The sequence below is a fragment of the Semicossyphus pulcher genome, unplaced genomic scaffold (assembly GCF_022749685.1).
Source record: "Semicossyphus pulcher isolate SPU_LCO1_2020_fin unplaced genomic scaffold, fSemPul1.0.p SCAF_23, whole genome shotgun sequence".
Taxonomy (NCBI): domain Eukaryota; kingdom Metazoa; phylum Chordata; class Actinopteri; order Labriformes; family Labridae; genus Semicossyphus; species Semicossyphus pulcher.
This window is the reverse complement of record NW_027211697.1, coordinates 28,953-48,504: the sequence shown is the minus strand read 5'-3', so window position 1 is coordinate 48,504 and position 19,552 is coordinate 28,953. Positions and strand designations below refer to the sequence as shown.

Below are 19,552 nucleotides of genomic sequence, written 5' to 3'. Positions count from 1 at the left end.
AAGCCTTACAAGGTTTTTTGTGCTCCACAGGGAGCTGTTAAGTCAACCACATGAAGAGACAACACAGCACAGGCCTAAAATAGCCCAACGGCGCTTCACTCACTTATCCAACTCATTATAGGTGCTTCCTCCATTTGATACGGATTTCAGTTTCTCTCTCAAGCTGTGTGGGAGTGTGCATATGTGTGCTGCAGTTGGGATTTACGTAAATCTACGTAGGCTCATGTAGTAGTGCTAAGAATATCTTTTTAAGTCAGAGCTCATGCAAACCTTTGTGGGTTACGAAAGACAGAGGAAGAGGCTATGTGATTAAAAAAGAACAAGTTTTCCTGACTCTTTAAGATGCATATAGACATGAAGGGCCTGATTAAACCCAATCCAGAGAGGACTGTGTTTGAGACACTCTCCTCTAGTTGTTTTTAAACACAATGACACCATAGATTGAGTTCCACATCCCCTCAAACATTTTAAACCAAGAGGATCTCAATGGAAAGATTAAACCCAAAGTGGGCTCACTTGATCCCCGCTGTGCTGAGAATAACTATCTTGCCTCAGAAAAGGGGACATGGATGAAAGATGAGGCTTGTCTTAGGTGACACATCACCTTCACCTGACTAGCAGTCACAAGTTCAGTTTAATGTTGCGGCCAGGGCTTTTTTGTGAAACTGGGTCAGTTTGTTTCAAGGCCTGGAAAGCAGCATGTTTTTTTTACGCATCCTCATCATATTCACCTCCCCTCCTGCTGTTCACTTCTCTCCAAGGGAATCCTTTCCCCCCTCATAGCAGAGGAGCGAGGCCAGACCTAAAAATAGGAACTGTAGTGCCTCCTACTTTCCCCTTGCATGCAAACCACCTTCTGTCTTCCTGCAGAGACCCCCAGTTTTGCACCCATGTCTCTCCATGTCTCTCCTGTGGTGATCCATCATTACTTGATTCAGTACCGTGCAGGATGGATCTGATTGTCCTCACTGCAGTCCTGCCAGTCAGGCTCTGCGGGCAAACACAAAGGTCACCTTCACCCGGAGCGCGCTCTTGCAAAGTGGGCACATTGAACCGCTCTGCTCCGGTGTCCTCCACCCTCCCTTCAGTTTGCATTTACACAAACACACATGAACACACCCACTTCCTGCCATGTCCTACATTTGTCTCCACCACTGGGAGAGAAAAGCTAATGAAGGTGTCATTCATCTCTGCAGCAGTTCAGCCGAGCTCTGCTCCCAGCTCTTACTAGTTTATTACAAATCTGCCCGAACCAGTGATGGAAGAATTTTATTTAAGCAAAAGTGGCAATTACATATCATAAAAATTAGGGATGCACGATATTATCGGCATGTTATTGGTATCTGCAGATTTTGACTTGAAAATGACATATCGTCATCGGCGGATATTTTCCGCCGATAAAACAACGCTTTGATGATGCCTAAATGCTCGATGATTCCTTGAAGAAGCTTGACATAATGCTCAGACATTAACTCAGCACAAGTTATCAACAATATACAAATAAATACCACAAAGTCACAGAAACTCGAGCCAATGAATAGAAGTAAACAACTTTCAGAACTCTTAACTAGCTAACTGTTAGCTCGCATTCTCGTCATTTTACCGGACTTAACAACACGCCGAAAATACACAAGTGGCCAAAGCCGACACTAAGAGAGAGTAACATAAACACCAGTGCAAAACTAACTTACATATTCATGGACGCACACACGATAAAAAGAGTCCGTCGGCGATCACTGATGTCTCCATGGTAGTGGTAATAAACAAGTCCGGGCATGTCTCCCTCACTGCCTTGTTTCGGTGGGATGCTGCATTCAGGTGCGCTCAGAAACGTGAGTGATCTGACACGTGACCTTTTGTACAACGCCTCTTCCGTGAAGCGTGAAGAAGGGTGCAAGATGTCTGCTGTGTGGCAATTTTTGGCCACTACAATAAAAGTAGGCATGATATCAATTGCACTACAGGGGAGACTTGATGTTCTCTGCAATTAGGTGGAAAAAAACATGTGCCTGATATATCGGTATCGAAATCGCAATTGGCAAAAAGGGTTGGAAAATTTCGGCATATCGGATATCGGCAAAAAATCCAATATCTTGCACCCCTAAACACTTTTAGGACCATAATTGTGGTGATGTTAAAATCTGCATGCAACATACTCAGTTTATTTCCACTAACCGGCAATGTAATAACCTTTTAGTGGTAATGTGAGACATTCATTCATAGTCCACGTGTGCTTCACAGATTTATGCAATAGAGAATGATTATCTAATAGACGTGCACAGGGAAGGAGCTGTGCAGATCGAAGATATGCGGGTGCAGATATCACACCAGAGCTGTTGTTTTTTCTTTTCCTTTGGCACTGAAACAGTCCGTGAGTCGGTTTGCCAGCCTCTTGACGAGACAGAAGGAGCCCAGCCAAGGATCAGGCTCACGGGGATTATTTATAGAGTTGAGTGGGCTTCACGGACGCAGGCGTGGAATGTGTCAGAGAGAAAATGCATCATTGATCAAAGGCTGCTCGGAGATGTTGTCTTATTTTTGCCAAACGCCGAGCAGAGACGGAGGATTGGAAGAAAACAATAGCCTTCACCAAAGGCTCCATGTGTGCTGCGCTATAGTAAGCTCTCCTGCTCTTCTACCCACACAGAGTCCTCTGCACCTACACAGGTGACTGGACTTCTCTGAACACCTGCCAGTTTTAGCCTCCTTCTCTTTCTCTACTCCAGCGTCTAAATAGCTTCTCAGCTCTGGGTGTTTAAAATACATACACGGTGGGCGTTTGGAGAGTGAGTGTGCTGCACATGGAGGCTGGTGTGTACCTCCACGGTACGATGTGGGTTTTACAAAGAAGCTGTGTGTGTGTGTGCGTGTGTGTGTGTGGGAGTACATGAGGAGGTGCGGAAAGCAGAACTTCTTCAAGGAGTGTGTCATAAGAATTGTTCGTGCGGCTCTCGTGGTTTGTCCCTTTTCTCTGGATTTTTAACTCCTCTTCAGTGCACCTCAGAGGAGACAGAGAGAAAAGGCCAGAATTGTTATCAAGGGCAGTCTGTGTTGTGTGTGTGTGCACCACGAGGGACATCTGTCAGAGGACGGTGCAGGATGCTTCCCCACATTCTGTCTTCCCCTCTCTTTGCTCTTGTTCAGGGTAAAAAAAAAGGCGAGGTGAGGTGTAGGGAGGGTGGAGTGTAGCAGAGGTGTCCTGTACTGCAGCAGCAGCAGCAGCAGCAGCGCAGCTCTCTGGTGGCAAGCGGGGGCACTTCTCTCTCTTTTTGCCGTTCACTGCAATGCAGACGGCAGTCAAGGTTATGGCTGTGTGGCCGCATTGACAGACTGAAGGATTGAGGATGTTTGGGAATGCAGGAAGTCCCGAGGAACTACGATAAAGCGTCAGGGAACTTGTGGCATCGTTGTCCTGTAATAGTTTTATCTATAGCCATTCTTTCTAGCCACCTTCATAGTCAAACTTGCAAAACCTATATCGGCTTCTTTAATAATACCCGATTTTTCTTGGGCTTTACAGACCACATTTGCTGCTCTAAGAATGCAAAGATAACATCTCAGTTATTCTATTTGTTGCAGAGTTGCCCGTAATCTTCCGGCATGCTGTCATCTCTTACGAGCGTTTTGTCTGAGGTGGAGGGTAAATGCCGCAGAGATGTGTGGCACAGGACAGGCAGGGTGACATTTGTTGTTAATCAGCTCCCCGCTCATCCTCGGCTTCCTCCTGTCTGGCTCTGATAAACATGTCAGTCTCCGTCACACTGACCACATGCAGCCTGTGGTCCTCAGAGAGGTCCTGTGCGAAGTTTCATTGGATGAGCATCTGACAAAGGCCACATCTGGTCGCCTCGCACAGAAGAGCCACTGCATCAATCTCGCTTCCTGTTCTGCAGCCTTACATAGACACACAGAAGAAACGGGGGGGGGAGGATGGTGGACAAATTTCCAAAACCACCCTGTGTGAGTGTGTGTTTGTGTGCCTGCATGTACCCGAAAGAATTCCTCTGGCTGAATTCCCCTCGCCTCGCCTCCAGGGCTCAGGCAGACGATTCATTCATTTTGAGCGGGTTCAAAACAGCTGCCTCTGTCGGATGTTATTGAGGAAGTGATAGATCATTTCCCACAGGGTGGAACATCCAGCACACGGCAAGTCTAACCTTAATTGTTTCCAAGCATCAATCTCATCTCTTTATCGGTGCGGTATGAAGGGATTTGTGTAAGGACAGAAACAGAGAGACAGACAGGGAAAAATGAATTTATGCAGGAGCCAAATAGATTAAGTAACCGAGAGAAAGACAGAGTAGGAGAGCAAACAAGAGAGAGAGTGAAAGGACAAGTGCGAGACAGAAAAGAGGGGACTGATGACAGGACCCAGGTGTCAAAGCAACATTGTCAACTGTTATCCTTTCATCGGCCATCATCAGGAGTTCGGCAAACACGCTTTGCTGTCACACTCTCCCTTCACATCTCCTGCAAACACAGCCAAGATCCGGCGCCTGTGGCTGAAAGCCATTTGGGGAAATGAGAAAACACTGTGGTAATGAATGTAATGAGAGGAATGCTCTCAGATCAGACAACACTGCTTAATTAAAGCAGTGCGGACCATTGGGAAGTATTAAAACATAGTTATATCAGAGTCGATGAGGGGCCTCCGGTAGTGGAAGCTGTGAGGGACTTGGCACACAGCTATCAGTTTGTTAGCATAAAGCTGTAGGAGTTGCAGGGTTTTAATGTCTTACTTTTGTGCTTGTATTTAAATTAGAAGGAAACGAGAAATTCTGTTAGTCACAGGTATATGTTCAAAATTCAGGGTGCTAAAACAAGCAAAACACTGGACCCAGGTCAGCCAAAGCTTTTTCTGCACAGAAGCGAAGCAATAGTGACCTGACCTCTTCTGTCTTTTTGGCTTAAGTCTTAAGTTCTTTCAAAACTTCCAAACTGTCTATGTCTTAGTGACTCTAAAAGTTAAATATGCAAAGGTCCCAAGTGCAGCTTTTAGGATGCTTTAGGAGACAAAGATCTTCATCTGACAGAAACAGAATGCCGTTTTCTGAACGTTTTCATCCAAAGTTCCTGACAGTGCCATGGGTGCATGCATTTTTAGATGTATCGGCGGCCCTAGAGGGAATTGAATTGCCGTGTAATCTTGGGAGACTCTGTTCTGGGTCAGAATACATTAGCTGAATGGGAACGCAGAGCTTGTACAGAGCCGGAATAGTCAATGGAGGAGAAGTCATGAATATATCCGCCGACATTACAACCTTCAAACCTCCTCAGCTAAAGCAGGGAAACATGCACAGCGTAGTAGATTCAGCAGGAGATTGTTTGGGAATCCAGAGACAAACAACCCCCTACTGTGTCTCCCGCTTCCCTTTTCAAGGATTACTCTGTTGTTATTTAACACAACTTCCACAGATTACCAACAGGACCTGACAGACACACAATCAGCCAGAGTGAGTGGAGGCTGAGATTGACAGGAGACACCTTGCCTACAGAAGACGACGACCACGGGCTGATTAGACATGAGCGTGACCGTGCCCATATCTTCAACTAGACTTGACCCTGCAGAAGAGACTCTCTCTCTTTCTTTCTCACCCTCATGCTTAGCAACAAGCATGCACACGCACAAACTCACCTGCACTGTGCTTATGAAATAGTTTCTGCAGGAAATAATTGGCCCCATTGGTGATAGAGCCGATAGAAAGCATAAGGAGAGCAGCTGGGGAGAACGAGGGCGGCGTGTTGGAGAATCCACAGGAGAACCTGACGCTGGTGCGTGTGTCCGTGCACGTGTGTGTTCCAATGTGAGGTGAAGAAGTGAACTACCTACCTGCCTAACCTTTTCAGAGGCCTTCTGACAGATACAGAGCAAATATAGAGACTATAGAAACAACAGTGCTGAGAGACTGAATTATCTAAGCTTTTTTCTGAGCTTCCACAGCTCAATAGCATTGACCTCCACTCTCTGCGGGCCAGTAATTAGTGAAACTGTTTGTTGCTCTTTGGCTCGTTCAGAGTTCTCTCGGGGATTTCCACTTATTATCTGAGCATGGAAAGAGTGTTAAAGCAGAATCAGGGCTTTGCATTCCGGGCGCAGCGAGCGTCGTGCACAACGGACCACCTGGATAAAAATGTAAATCCATTCGTGCGCTGGAACAAACACCAACATTCATGCACACTCCCTCTCAGACCTTCAATTTTTCTCGCCTATTATGTTCGTGTTCTGCAAAACTTGCACTAAGATGGTGTGATGAGTTGCAGAATGTGCGGCTGAGAGCACCGCTGTGAGAATTAAAGCGGCCGCCCACGCGAGAGATTACAGTGACAAACGGTGACAGGCCCGAATTCTCTCTCTCTCCCTCATCCATCTTTTCTTATTCTCCCCATCACTCCCTCGCCGCTCCTATTTCCAAAATCTGTATTCAATTCAAGGCGCTTTATTAGCATGACAGAAAACAATGTGATGTTGCCGAGGCAAAATGGGACTGACATTGTATTTACCCCTCTTTCTTTCTCCTTTGCCCTTATGAGAATGTAGTTTTTCAGTATGATTTCATTTGCTTCATTGGCATTGATGTTGCACAGCATTGCAAAAACATGAAAGTAATTTGGTTAAGTTAAGCTCACTTTTCAATTGCTCAGCCCCTGTCTTATGTCCCTATCCATTTCACCTCTTCTGGATTCCTCTTTCCACCCAGTTGTAGTTTGTTAAACTGAACGGTGTCTTCCCCTTAACTCTCTATGGGGGACATCAGAAGGCAGTTTAACTATCTTGGAGACGAGACGGAATAGGCAATGTGGTGCCTTGGGGTAATGGTGGACAGGCTAGACTCGAGCCGCTTTCCCGCTGGTTAAATAACCCACCCGCTAACACCCGGCTTTTTTGCTTAATGGGAAAGGCTACAATCGGCATTATTATCGCCTCGGCTCTGATCAGCATTGATGGGAACACAAAACCTGTGTCGAAGCGCTAATCTCCCCCCTTTGCGGCGCAATGCTATACTCAGTCTGTGACTTCTACGACTCCCTGTCATCTCAGCTCCAAATTCCGCTCGTCTCTGTCCGAGCAGCGCTCGAACATCGCTCAAACTGTGTTTCTTCCAGTCTGGAAACACGACTATGATGACTTTGATTATAAGCGGGTGCTTTGATGGTTACGCTTTACAAGCATGTGTCTTTGCCGTGTCACTCTTGCATTTGATGTGTAATGTGGCTTCCCTGTTCCTACTTGTCAGTGTGGGTGTTCAGTATGTATGTAGACATTGATCCTATGATCCCCCAGCACACATGCAGGCAAACAAGGCACACATACTGTGACTCACATGGGGGGAGAGAACGTCATCAAGAGGGCTCTGCTCTGTTCTGCCTTCACTCCCTATTACCCACGCTCCCATGTTGCCTTATTCACCGATCCACATTGCACACACTCCAATGACACAAGTTCAGTGGGCGAGAGGAACTGAGCCGTGTCTGACTACTTTCCGCAGACCTGTTTTAGAGTTGAGATATGATACGAGCAGGGAGTAGTGAGTGGCAGGCAGCCAGCACAGCCATGACGAGGAGGTTTGATGGTTTGAGATTTGGTGGGATGGGGAGGAAGTGGGCCTCGATGGTGAAAGTCCCACAGGAAGGTCTTCAGAGGAGATTCATCCTTCATGTGATCAATTGGTCTGGCATTTACAGTCCAGTTGCTGAGACATGTATAGTTTGCATCATAAGCATCAGAGCAAGGGGGCTTCTTAGTTTGACTCTATGTGCTCTCTGATATTACCAGAAATAAGGAGGCAGAGGACGTTTTTTTCAGGGTGCTTGTGTTCCACTCACATACTGTACATTATCCTCTCTTGAGATGAAGCAGGCATCAGTTGTTCTATTTGTGCTGCATTCTAGGACACACAGCAGACTGGGATGTAAAGGAGCAAGATGCATTTGGGTTTTAGAGATGACATAACCGCCTGTTCCAAATTTCAAGTCCTCAAGTAAAGGATCATGGTCAGTGGCCCAGCAAGTCAAAATATGTGATGTAGGTACCCCTCTGCCATCACTTCAGGATGCTGTCTTGTAGTTTATTGTTTTGATGTGGTGTTAAAGTCAGGTTTATTGAAGTGCACAAAAGTCATGGGCGATGTAAGGGTCAAATAAAAAAGGGACTTTAATGCAGGAGACGGGGATTCCAATCCTGTGTAAGTGTGCAGTGTTGACTTCTTTGACATTGACCTCTTTATTAGTGACACAATTTATGTTGCGTAACGTAAATATGCAAGTTACATGAATACAGTGCTTTAGTTACGGAACAAGATACTCTACAAACCTAACCAAGTAGTTTTGGAGCCTAAACGTAGCCAAACTGCAACAGTTTTGCAACATTAACCATGTTTTTTTGAATGCACATCCAACAGTCATAAAATATGAAATGTTCAACAACAAGCTTTTTTTCAACAGACCAACTGGGTGACGCCGTTTTAGCTCAGTGGTCAAGGCGTGCTCCATGCATAGAGGCTCAGCCCTTACTGCGGTGGCCCCAGGCTGGACACTGACCCTCCGCTCTTCAAGATCATCTTAAAAGAAATAAATCCAACTGGGTGTTGCTTAATTATTATTGCGAACTTGAAATATTCAAAGTCTAACTAACTGGATGGATAATTAGAGCTAAAGGCTCCAGACTAAGTCACCATATTTGACAAGTTGGGAGTGAATTGTACCCTACCATACCATTTTAAAGAATTATTGTTTTAGTGTACGCTGCTCAGATGGGCACTACATTATAACACACAACCTGAGAGCCCATGTCTCACGAGTAAAGGTTCTTTTGTCATACTGCCTTTGGCACCCTGCATCAGGGTGTGACAATAGTCACAGCAGAGAGAGTGAGGTGACATACCACTGCCCTTCAGAGGATGTCACTCGACTCATCTCACAGCCCGTCCTGTCCCCAGCAGCTTCAGCCTTCCGTCAGGAAGTGTTCGACCCAACCCTGAACAGAAAGTGTCACCACAGGAAAGGGAATGAGGAAAGTGTTAAGTATTACAAAAATACCCCCACAACACAGTGGCAACAGCAGCAAACAGTAGCAACAGGTGGTCAAGCCAGAAGCATTCAAGCACACTCGCACGAGTCGCATAAACAGTCACATACACAGAAATACTGACATCTGAACCAGAAAAGACCCCAGGGGCTGTGAAAAAATGCTGAGAAAGTGCAACTGAAGCATGGTCAATCGAGGGACAAAGGACCTCTGTGTGTAGGAAAATACAGAGGAGGAATTTTTTCAATGCTGTGTTTAATTGACACATTTTTCCTGCTTGGTTTTAAAGGAGAGGCTGGAGCTGAGGGTAACAGCATGCTGTCCTGCCTTGCTGTCCGGCTAATTGTAATAGCATGTTAATGAGACATAAGATTACCCTCTCACTCTTTGACCCTCTGCGGCTACAGCACTTCCCTGAAGAAGGTCTGGAAACAATCAGACCTGAACAGATCTCTCCCTCCTGCCACTTACTCAGTCTGCGCTCTGTTATCTCTCAGCTTACTTCACATATCTCCAATACCCTGGACAATGTAGATGTCCATCTGGTTAAGTCTGCAAATAGCAGAGGAGTAAAACCAGTGAAGAGAGCAACTGTCTTTTTGGACTTTTTTTCAGATGGGCTAGAAATTAAACTGCAGTTTTCTGTCTCAGGGTGAAGAAAGAGCAGGTTAGTGGGAGTAAAGAGCATAATGTTTAAGGTGATTATGGCCTCCAGATTTATATCCCATAACGAACACTATGTTGGACTGCAATGCTGTGAACTGTCTTCACTCCTATGTTACCTCTGTGAGAGACTTTAAATTGTTTTATCTTCCAGCTGAACCAACAGAACCTTCTTACCCTCAGTCTTGGCAAGGGTACATGCATTACCATGTGCCTGTGGGTCTTGGCAGAATCTCTCTTAACAATTGCACACAAGTATTTCACAAGTAAATAAATGCTTCAGTCAGGCCACAGCACACCATCTTGTCTAAGTCCAGTAAGATACTGATGAGAATGTATTGTCTTTTTTAGGACAACCATTAGTTCCAATGTCTGTTCTTGTACATGGAACATGTTAAACCTGATGGCTTGGGACAGACAGACCAATGAAAAAAAGAAAAATATAGAACTAAAAGTAATAAATAAAGACATACATGATATTACCAAACAATGGCGTACTTCTGCACACTGATGCTGGTTAGCTTCCGCCCCTGCATCAGTGCAGCCTGCATCCACTTTGTATCTTGTGATAGGAGTACCTCAAGAAATGGCACGTCTCCAAGGATACAGTCTTTCTTTTTTCTATCTCTGAAGAATTACAGATTTCAAAATGATTTTAATGTGTACCTATATGGGCTGAAATGTGATAGAGGGCATAAAACAAGGGCATAACCAGAGAGTGATGATCATGTCATTTTTTTCTGCTTTGCGTTAAGTGGTACTCATCAATCGTGATGAGTTGCCAGGTGTCATCTGCCTCTGACCGTCAAGGGGAAGATGGATGGCCTTGAGGTGTTTCACTGTGGCTGGAGTTGAACCATGCTCTGGGGAGATCCATCAAACCTGTACAGGCAATGTTAGGGGGAAGACATTGTCACTCCTCCATAGCCCCCAGGGTCCTCTGCCCTTTCCTGCTTTTTTCGTCCAAATAAATACAATTAACAGATGTGGAACAATGAAGAAAACGTACAAAGGTGGCTTTGGTTAGTTTTAATTAACCTAAGAAGTGTTGGAAGTAATCAAACATCACCACTGACATGTGACCGTGATCACAGACGTTCTTTTTTAAAGATAATGTGTCTTCTGTCGGAGTTTTAACAATGGATGTCTTGAAGGCTTTGTGTCTAATATCTAATATTTAACAGAATTTTTGTAGATTGGTTTGGTTCTTTGTGATATATGTTTTTTAACAAGCCCTGCTTCTCAGCCCTTAACGTGCCCATCTGCATTCAGGCTATCTCCCTAACCACAGCCCTGTGTGGAAATAGATCAGCAGGATCTGTCTGCTTTCTGTCAGCTAGGTTCATGACCTAGAAACTGCAAAACTTGAGCCATGTCATAGCAGATTGCCAGCCTTTGTTTTATTGCTTTCACAAGTTTGGCTATTGGCTTGGTTGTAGAGAGAGCCCCCACATGGTTTCAACAAACATTTCCATATCTTCTTCATAGGCGGGTAAAAAATGTATCTATGATAAGTCGCATACGGGATGAGTATTTAAACACATCATTTTCTGCAGTTTTAAGGTAACTTGAAGCTGGTTCTAAAGACCTGATCTGTTTGAGAGATGAAACCATTAGCTTGAGCTAAGCTAAATACATATCTCCAGTTTTGTACCCTGTCATTAAAGCAAGGATTAAAGTCAGCAGTACTATTTTAAAAAGGAACAGACCTCACACACCATCCATTCCTGTGCATTATGAATTGTCTGATTTATCTGTGGGTATTGTCCTGTCATGAATATGTTATAAATACAAAAATCATTGTTTTTACCATTTTAAATATAAAATGTCAATGAAGACCCAGCAAAATGCAAATTCACCAGTGCACCATTTCAATAAAAAACCTGTTTGCTCACAGCAGGGGAGAAAAGAAAGGAGAGAAATTCTCACTGAGCAGTGGATAAGTTGGTGTTTTAATTGCAGCCCATTAATATTGTCATGTTTATCCTTCAGCAGCTGAACACAGTTTAATGATGGTATTGCTGAGTCATTTCCATCTTTAAGTTTCAGCAGCACTACAGCTTGTGTTTGGCAGGATTTTTCTTTAAGAAGTCTCTCTGTATAACCACCTAGGCGAAGCTGCTCTGTGATGAAAGGAAACTCAGTATTGTCTTATTTCTTGTCTTCTATACATAATACTCTCACTGTAGTATTCAATGCCATTTCCTGAATTGAAATACAAAGTGTAACAGAAAAAATGCTTCTCTCATTCTCTTTTTAGGATGGTTCCAAACAGAGGCAGGTGAGGAAGAAAACTGTGTCCTTCAGCTCAATGCCAAATGACCGCAAGATCAACAGCACAGCTGCTTGCATGGCCTTCATGATGGAGGGTTGTGAGATGAAGAAGGTGCGCTCCAACTCCCGCATGTACAACCGCTACTTCCTGCTGGATCCAGACATGCACTGGCTCCGCTGGGAGCCATCCAAAAAGGACTCTGAGAAAGCTAAACTGGAGATCAAGGGCATTAAGGAGGTTCGTTTGGGAAAGAAAACTCCAGTTCTGCGCAGCAATGGTCTCTCAGATCAGTTCCCTGATGAATGCGCCTTCTCAATCATCTATGGGGATAACTATGAGTCCTTAGATTTGGTAGCCAGTACAGCTGATGTTGTCAGCACATGGGTGATGGGCCTCAGATATCTAGTTTCCTATGGCCGACACACCGTGGATATGGTGGAACCTAGTCAACCGAGTCTACGAACATCTTGGATTGGCTCAGTATTTGAACTGGCAGATATGGAAAAGGAAGGACACATAGATCTATTCAGGGCCACCCAGATAATCAAGGGGCTCAACCCTGGAATGAAAGAGTCTAGGATTGAGCTGAAGTTCAAGGAGCTCCAGAAAGCTAAAGACCAATATGGAGAGGCAATTAATATGGACACCTTTGTGGAGGCCTACTGTGAGCTCTGCACACGACCAGAGATTTTCTTCCTCCTGGTGCAGTTTTCCAGTAATAAGGAGTATCTTGACAGTAAAGATCTAATGCTATTCGTAGAAGTGGAACAGGGTGTGGAAGGAGTAACGGAGGACATGTGCAGGGATATTGTTCAGAAATTTGAGCCATCAGCCGAAGGAAGGGACAGAGCCTACCTCTCCATTGATGGCTTTACTCACTACCTCCTCTCCTCTGAATGCCATATCTTTGACCCACAGCACAAACGTGTGTGCCAGGATATGACCCAGCCTCTGTCCCACTACTACATAAACTCGTCACATAATGCCTCCCTTTTGGAAGACCACTTCTGGGGCTCATCAGACATCAGCAGCTACATCAGAGCTTTAAGGATGGGCTGTCGAAGCATTGAGGTCATTGTATGGGATGGCCCTGATAATGAACCAGTGGTGTATGTAGGCAGTTCGGTAGCCTCACATCTAGCTTTTTCAAAAGTCATGGACATAATAAACCAATATGCTTTTGAGAGCTCTGAGTATCCCCTGATTCTCTGCTTAGTGACCCATTGCTGCATCCCCCAGCAGAGAGTCATGGCACAGCACATGAAAAAGATTCTTGGGGACAAGCTGTACATTGAACCACCCAACAAAGAAGAATGCTACCTACCCTCCCCCGAGAAACTCAAAGGTAAAATCCTCCTCAAAGGTAAGAGGCTACCGCCTAGCTGTACTGAGGCTGAAGGGGATGTGACAGATGAGGAGGAGGGTCTGGAAATGTCCAGAAGAGTGGGAGCTGATGAGAAGGACCACCTAAATGGCTTAGGCTACAAGAGACTTAGACTGTGTAGGGAGCTCTCTGATCTTGTGTCTCTCTGCAAGTCAGTCCAGTTTAGGGACTTTGAGATCTCTAAGAGGGACCAAAAATACTGGGAGATTTGCTCTTTCAATGAGGTGGATGCAAACAGGTTTGCCAATGAGTTCCCAGAGGAGTTTGTCTGTTACAACAAGCGCTTTCTCTCCAGGGTATATCCCACACCTATGAGAATCGATGCCAGCAATATGAACCCCCAGGATTTCTGGAAGTGTGGCTGCCAGATTGTTGCCATGAACTATCAGACTCCAGGCCTGATGATGGACCTCAATCTAGGCTGGTTCAGGCAGAATGGCAACTGCGGATATGTTTTGCGGCCAGCCATCATGAGGGAGGAGGTGTCCTACTTCAGTGCCAACGCTCGGGACTCTCTGCCAGGAGTGTCTGCCCAGCTTCTTCACATCAAGGTCATCAGTGGGCAGAATCTACCCAAGCCTCGCGGATCTGCTGCTAAGGGTGATGTGGTTGAGCCTTACATATATGTGGAGATTCATGGCATCCCAGCTGACTGTGCTGAGCAAAGAACCAAGACAGTGTCCCAGAATGGTGACAACCCTATTTTTGATGAGAGCTTTGAATTCCAGATCAATTTGCCAGAACTTGCTGTACTGCGCTTTGTCGTGCTGGATGACGACTACATTGGAGATGAGTTCATTGGCCAGTACACCATTCCTTTTGAGTGCCTACAGCCAGGCTATAGACATGTCCCCTTACAATCTCTGACGGGGGAGTTTCTACCAAACACCACCCTGTTTGTCCATGTAGCCATCACCAACAGGCGGGGTGGAGGAAAGGCACATAAGAGGGGTCTATCTGTCAGGAAGGGTAGGAAGGCCCGGGAGTACACCACAACCAAGACCACAGGGATCAAGGTAGTGGACGAGCTCTTCAGAGCATCCACGCAGCCCCTAAGGGAGGCCACAGACCTCAGAGAAAATGTGCAGGTAAGCAAATACATACTTCACTTATTTATGAAACATAATCTCAAAACCATTTACAGTATTATTAGTATGCAGTGGGTTGTGTAGAACTGAAGTTTTGAATGAATGTTTTGCCTATTGATAGCCTGCAGCTGCTTTGTGAGGATGGGCTTTTATATGGAATTGTCTGGCCTGCTCCATAAAGCTAATGTCGAGTGACACCTTTTCCATTCACTTTTTTCACCTTTTTACACTGTAGTGGAGTTTTTTTAATGCTGATTATGCAGAACAGGTAAATAACTTTATTAATCATTCTTTTTGTGACCCAAGTTCAATATAGATCTTATAGGGCAACAATGGTAACACTGATGCAGCTCTGTATTTGGTTGAACTCATTGCCCTCGAACATTATACAGCATGGTTTGGTGCCCAGTCTGTAAATAGCTTTGGTGAGATTTGGATAACCCATTCTGTTTTTCTCTAATAGAGCAGGGCTAATGGGCACCTCTGCTGAGTACAATATCACTGCTCTGAATATTGTCTGTTGTCAACAAAACTTTTTAAGGCTGTGCTAGACAAATTCAGTGTCTTTGCATTAAGTCAATGTTTTGGGAAAGTTGCCTGTCACTCATCACACATTTAAAAAAAAAAAAACTAAGTGAGTAAAGGCTGCTGCCAATTGCAACCGATGCTGAACAGTATGAATCATTGAAGCACCAAATTCAAATTCTATTTCCTGTGATCATTTAAGGGTAGCAAAAATCTGCTCATTGTATTATGCAATATTTTATGTGCAGCGTTATCAAGTAAACTACATAACAATTTGTTGCTTCAGTAAGTCTGAACTGATGTAAGTGTTCCTGATTGGACTAATTTCACTTGCTGGTGTGGATAAAGGCTTGTCGCTAATTGTGCTCTATTAATGTTACAGAAGAGAATTGTAAGTAAGTGACATTGCTGTACACTTATAAGGTTTATGAATAGTGTAATCATTAATGAGGGACAATTACTGCCTAGGAGAGGAGAGGACTGGGTTGCTAGGCACTTACTGCACTACTTTAAAACTCCCCTGCATGAGCAAATAAAGATTAGTAACAGCAGTGTGTATTTGGCTGATGACCAGAAGCAGAAGCCTTTTAGTGCATTTATCATTTGTTTGTGATGACCGAATAGTGTGATATAAAGCTTGTCTCATTTGTTCCGTCTACAAAGTACAATACAGGGAGACACAATAGACTATGACTTGTCATGTGTTGTTTGGTTCTCAGTTTAAAGTGGCAGCCTCTTGTCGTCCCTGAAGGGTAACAAAATGATATTGCTCCTTTAACAGAACATCAATAAAAAGTGCTTTTTCTATCTGAGGAATAGGTGTGTGAGTAGCACGGAAAAGTAAAAAAAAAGTTATTCAAAAAAAGTATAAATAAGTGCAATTTATATTTGTTGTGCTTTTAAAAATGTATTTGCCAAAGTATTAACCCAAGTGCTTTGACAGTCAAGTAAAAAACTTGATTCATTTCTAAAGTGATAAAATTCTTAATACAGTCCTCTGGTAGAACAGTGCAAAATAAATTACTGGAAATGCTGTACATTCAAAAATAAACATGAACTTCTACTAGTGCTGTCAAAATTGGCCAAAAATGATGTTTTATTATTCTTTTTAAAAGAACACATAGGTTCAAGAGACAAACTTACGTGCAAAGATATGTGTACTTAAACATAAACATGCCATTTAAAACATCAACGTAGGCTTCCTACATGTTACTAAATAAACATAAAATAATTAGATAAAAAAAACAACTACTTAAATAATTAATACATTCAGCGCTCCAAGCAAGCTGTGCTGTGGCAGGTAGCCTATATTATATAATACTTTTACAGAACCCATTATGAGTGACTGGTTCATATGACACAGTAATGTAGGTCCTGTTGCAACAACATGGCTCAAATGACCTTTGCAATTTTTATTACTATTCCATCACTTTCATTCAGCTGTTAGAAACACATATTTCTTTCAAAAATGTTATATTTGAACTCATTTTAGGTTTTTGTTTTGTTCTCTTTAAAGTTTGGAGCAAACCTCAAAACTTACAGAGACAGGACATGACACATGTAAAGATGGTTACCACTGACTTGCACAGACACATTTAACATGTTGTTAATAACTTTAATGTAAAACAACTTCAACCACAAAATACAATTATATATGAAGAAATGTGACATTTTACATTATATTTATGATTTTTTATTTTATTTTATGCCAATTAAGTGACAATTTAGAGTAGCCGATTAACCTATGCTGCATGTCTTTGGAATTGTGGGAGGAAACCGGAGCATCCCGGGGAAAAACCCATGAAGGCATGGGGAGAACATACAAACTCCACACAGAAAGTTACCCACTGGGCGGCGGGTTCTTCCTGTGAGGTCACAGTGCTAACCACTGCAACCGCCATGCCCGCATTATGAAATAAACCCTTTTGACAGCAGACATCCTGACTTGAAACTACAGCAAGTCAACATGTCTGCTGTGTAGAAGGTCTATTGGTTGGTGGTTTGGGGGGGGGGGGAGATAGGAAAGGAGGAGGAGGGGAGGGGGGTTAGGAAGGGAGGGGAGGGGAGATAGGAAAGGAGGGGGGGGGGGGGGGGGTGGTGGAGGGGGAGAGGGGAAGACTACTTTTTCTTCCAACTCTCAGGCTTCCTCAAACCAAGGAAGTGTCTGGCTTGCTTCCACAAAGAAGGCTGCTTCGGCGTTCCTTCTTGTGGCTGCTCAGCAGACACTCTGGCCTCCTCCTCAACAGGCTGCGGTTGTGTTCCTGAGGTTCCAGCAGATGCACAGGTGCTGGTCTCCATGCATTGCTGGTCTTCCTCAGGCTCCTCACACCTCGACCTCTTTCGTTTTGGCGGCTGGTTGTCCTCCCTGTTCGCCTGCAGTTCGTTCTGAAGCTGCATATTGCGTGCGAGCTGGATGCTAAGACCAGTTTTCAGCTCCTCCAGCTCTCTACAATAATTGGTCTCCTTCACGACGATGTTGTGCTGCAGGGTGTTGATCTCCTCCGCCATCTGTTGCTGAATGACGCCCTTTTCAGCCTCCAAGTTCCAGATTAGAACCTGGTCGTCCGCGTCCTTGTTCATGAGAGACTTGATTTGGGTCTCAAGCTCTCGCTGATGGCTCTCAGCCTGCTGTCTCACAGCGAGCACATCAGTTTGGTATCGCTGACTGAGCTGCTGCTTCGACACTCTCAGGCTCTCCAGTTGTTCCTGGAGAAGCTTGGTGTTGTTCTTCTCCTCCTGCAGCTCAGCTGAGAACTTCTCTTGGCAGATTTTATGTGCCGACTGCAGCTCCTCATAATCTTTCTCGATGAGCTTATGAACACAGAGCTGAGTTCTTAACTCCTCCAGCTCGGTCCAGAACTGTTTCTCTTTCTCGAAAGATGTCTTCTGCAGGTTACTGATCTCCTCGGCCATTGTCTGCCGGAGGGCGTCCTGTTCAGCTCGCAAGGTCTTTATGACATGCTGGTCCTGTGACACTCTTTCAGAGTGAGCTTCAACTTGCTGTTGAAGCTCAAACTTGAGAGTCTCCACCAGCTGTCTGGAACTAAGGACGTCGGTTTCATACCTGAGGCTGAGCTCATGGTTAGAAACCTCCATCTTCTCCAGTTCTTTTTGGAGCACCTCGATTTGCTCCCTCTCCCCCTGGAGTTCTGCAGAGAACCTCTCCGTGCTTACCAAGTGTGCCACTTGCAGCTCCTCATAGTCGACATGAAGATGTTTCTTCTTTTTTTGCCGAGTGGTGTCCCTCACCATTGTGGCAATCTTGGTTACACTGAGAGTTTCCTCCTTGCTGTACTTTTCCAGCCTTTCCAGGTCTCTCTTAGTGTCCTTTCCCCTGTTGATGTACATCTCTTTCAGGGTTTTCTGTTTCACCAACTGCTGCTTGATATCCTCCAACTCATTGCTGATGAGGAGTCTCTGGTCCTTCTCGCGGCGACAATGAGCCCTCTCTCTTTCCAGCAGTTCGGTGAGCTGCCGCACATCTCGACGGAGGGTTTCAAGCTCCCCCGGGATATGCTGCTGTGCTCCACCTGCAGCCTGCTGTCTGAAGAGCCTCCTGTTCCTTTTTTGGTTTCTTGGTTGCGGCATCTTTTAGCTGGTTTTATTCAGTCTCAAATGAATGCTGCCTAAATCTGCTGAATGTCTCTGATAAGATAGTGGTATCTGAGGTCTATATCAATTCTCTTTCTCACAGTGGTATTGAAAGGTTTGAAATGATATGACTGCCTGCACAGCTTCACTCCTATATATAAACTTTGTGTAAACTTTATGATGTCATCAAAGGCATGGCTATGTTGCTTTGAAGTTCCAAAATCCTTTGTTTTGAATTGAATTGAAATGGCTATGGTACTTTGAAGTTCCAAAATCCTTTGTTTTGAATTGAATTGAAATGGCTATGTTCCTTTGAAGTTCCAAAATCCTTTGTTTTGAATTGAATTGAAATGGCTATGTTGCTTTGAAGTTCCAAAATTTCAATTCAACTATATTCATAATACTTTTACAGAACCCATTATGAGTGACTGGTTCATATGACACAGTAATGTAGGTCCTGTTGCAACAACATGGCTCAAATGACCTTTGCAATTTTTATTACTATTCCATCACTTTCATTCAGCTGTTAGAAACACATATTTCTTTCAAAAATGTTATATTTGAACTCATTTTAGGTTTTTGTTTTGTTCTCTTTAAAGTTTGGAGCAAACCTCAAAACTTACAGAGACAGGACATGACACATGTAAAGATGGTTACCACTGACTTGCACAGACACATTTAACATGTTGTTAATAACTTTAATGTAAAACAACTTCAACCACAAAATACAATTATATATGAAGAAATGTGACATTTTACATTATATTTATGATTTTTTATTTTATTTTATGCCAATTAAGTGACAATTTAGAGTAGCCGATTAACCTATGCTGCATGTCTTTGGAATTGTGGGAGGAAACCGGAGCATCCCGGGGAAAAACCCATGAAGGCATGGGGAGAACATACAAACTCCACACAGAAAGTTACCCACTGGGCGGCGGGTTCTTCCTGTGAGGTCACAGTGCTAACCACTGCAACCGCCATGCCCGCATTATGAAATA

The 19,552-nt window shown here is 44.2% G+C and overlaps 1 protein-coding gene across 1 annotated transcript in view; it reads left to right on the top strand.

The window, feature by feature from the left end:
- The window catches only part of LOC138603189 (inactive phospholipase C-like protein 2), a 37,538-nt gene extending 21,829 nt beyond the window's left edge, over window positions 1-15,709 (top strand). The window contains exons 2-3 of the mRNA XM_069674892.1: window positions 11,949-14,435; window positions 15,680-15,709. Of these exons, the coding sequence (XP_069530993.1) occupies window positions 11,949-14,435; window positions 15,680-15,709 (2,517 nt within the window). The remainder of the gene's footprint in view (window positions 1-11,948; window positions 14,436-15,679) is intronic.
- Window positions 15,710-19,552: the final 3,843 nt, after the last annotated feature.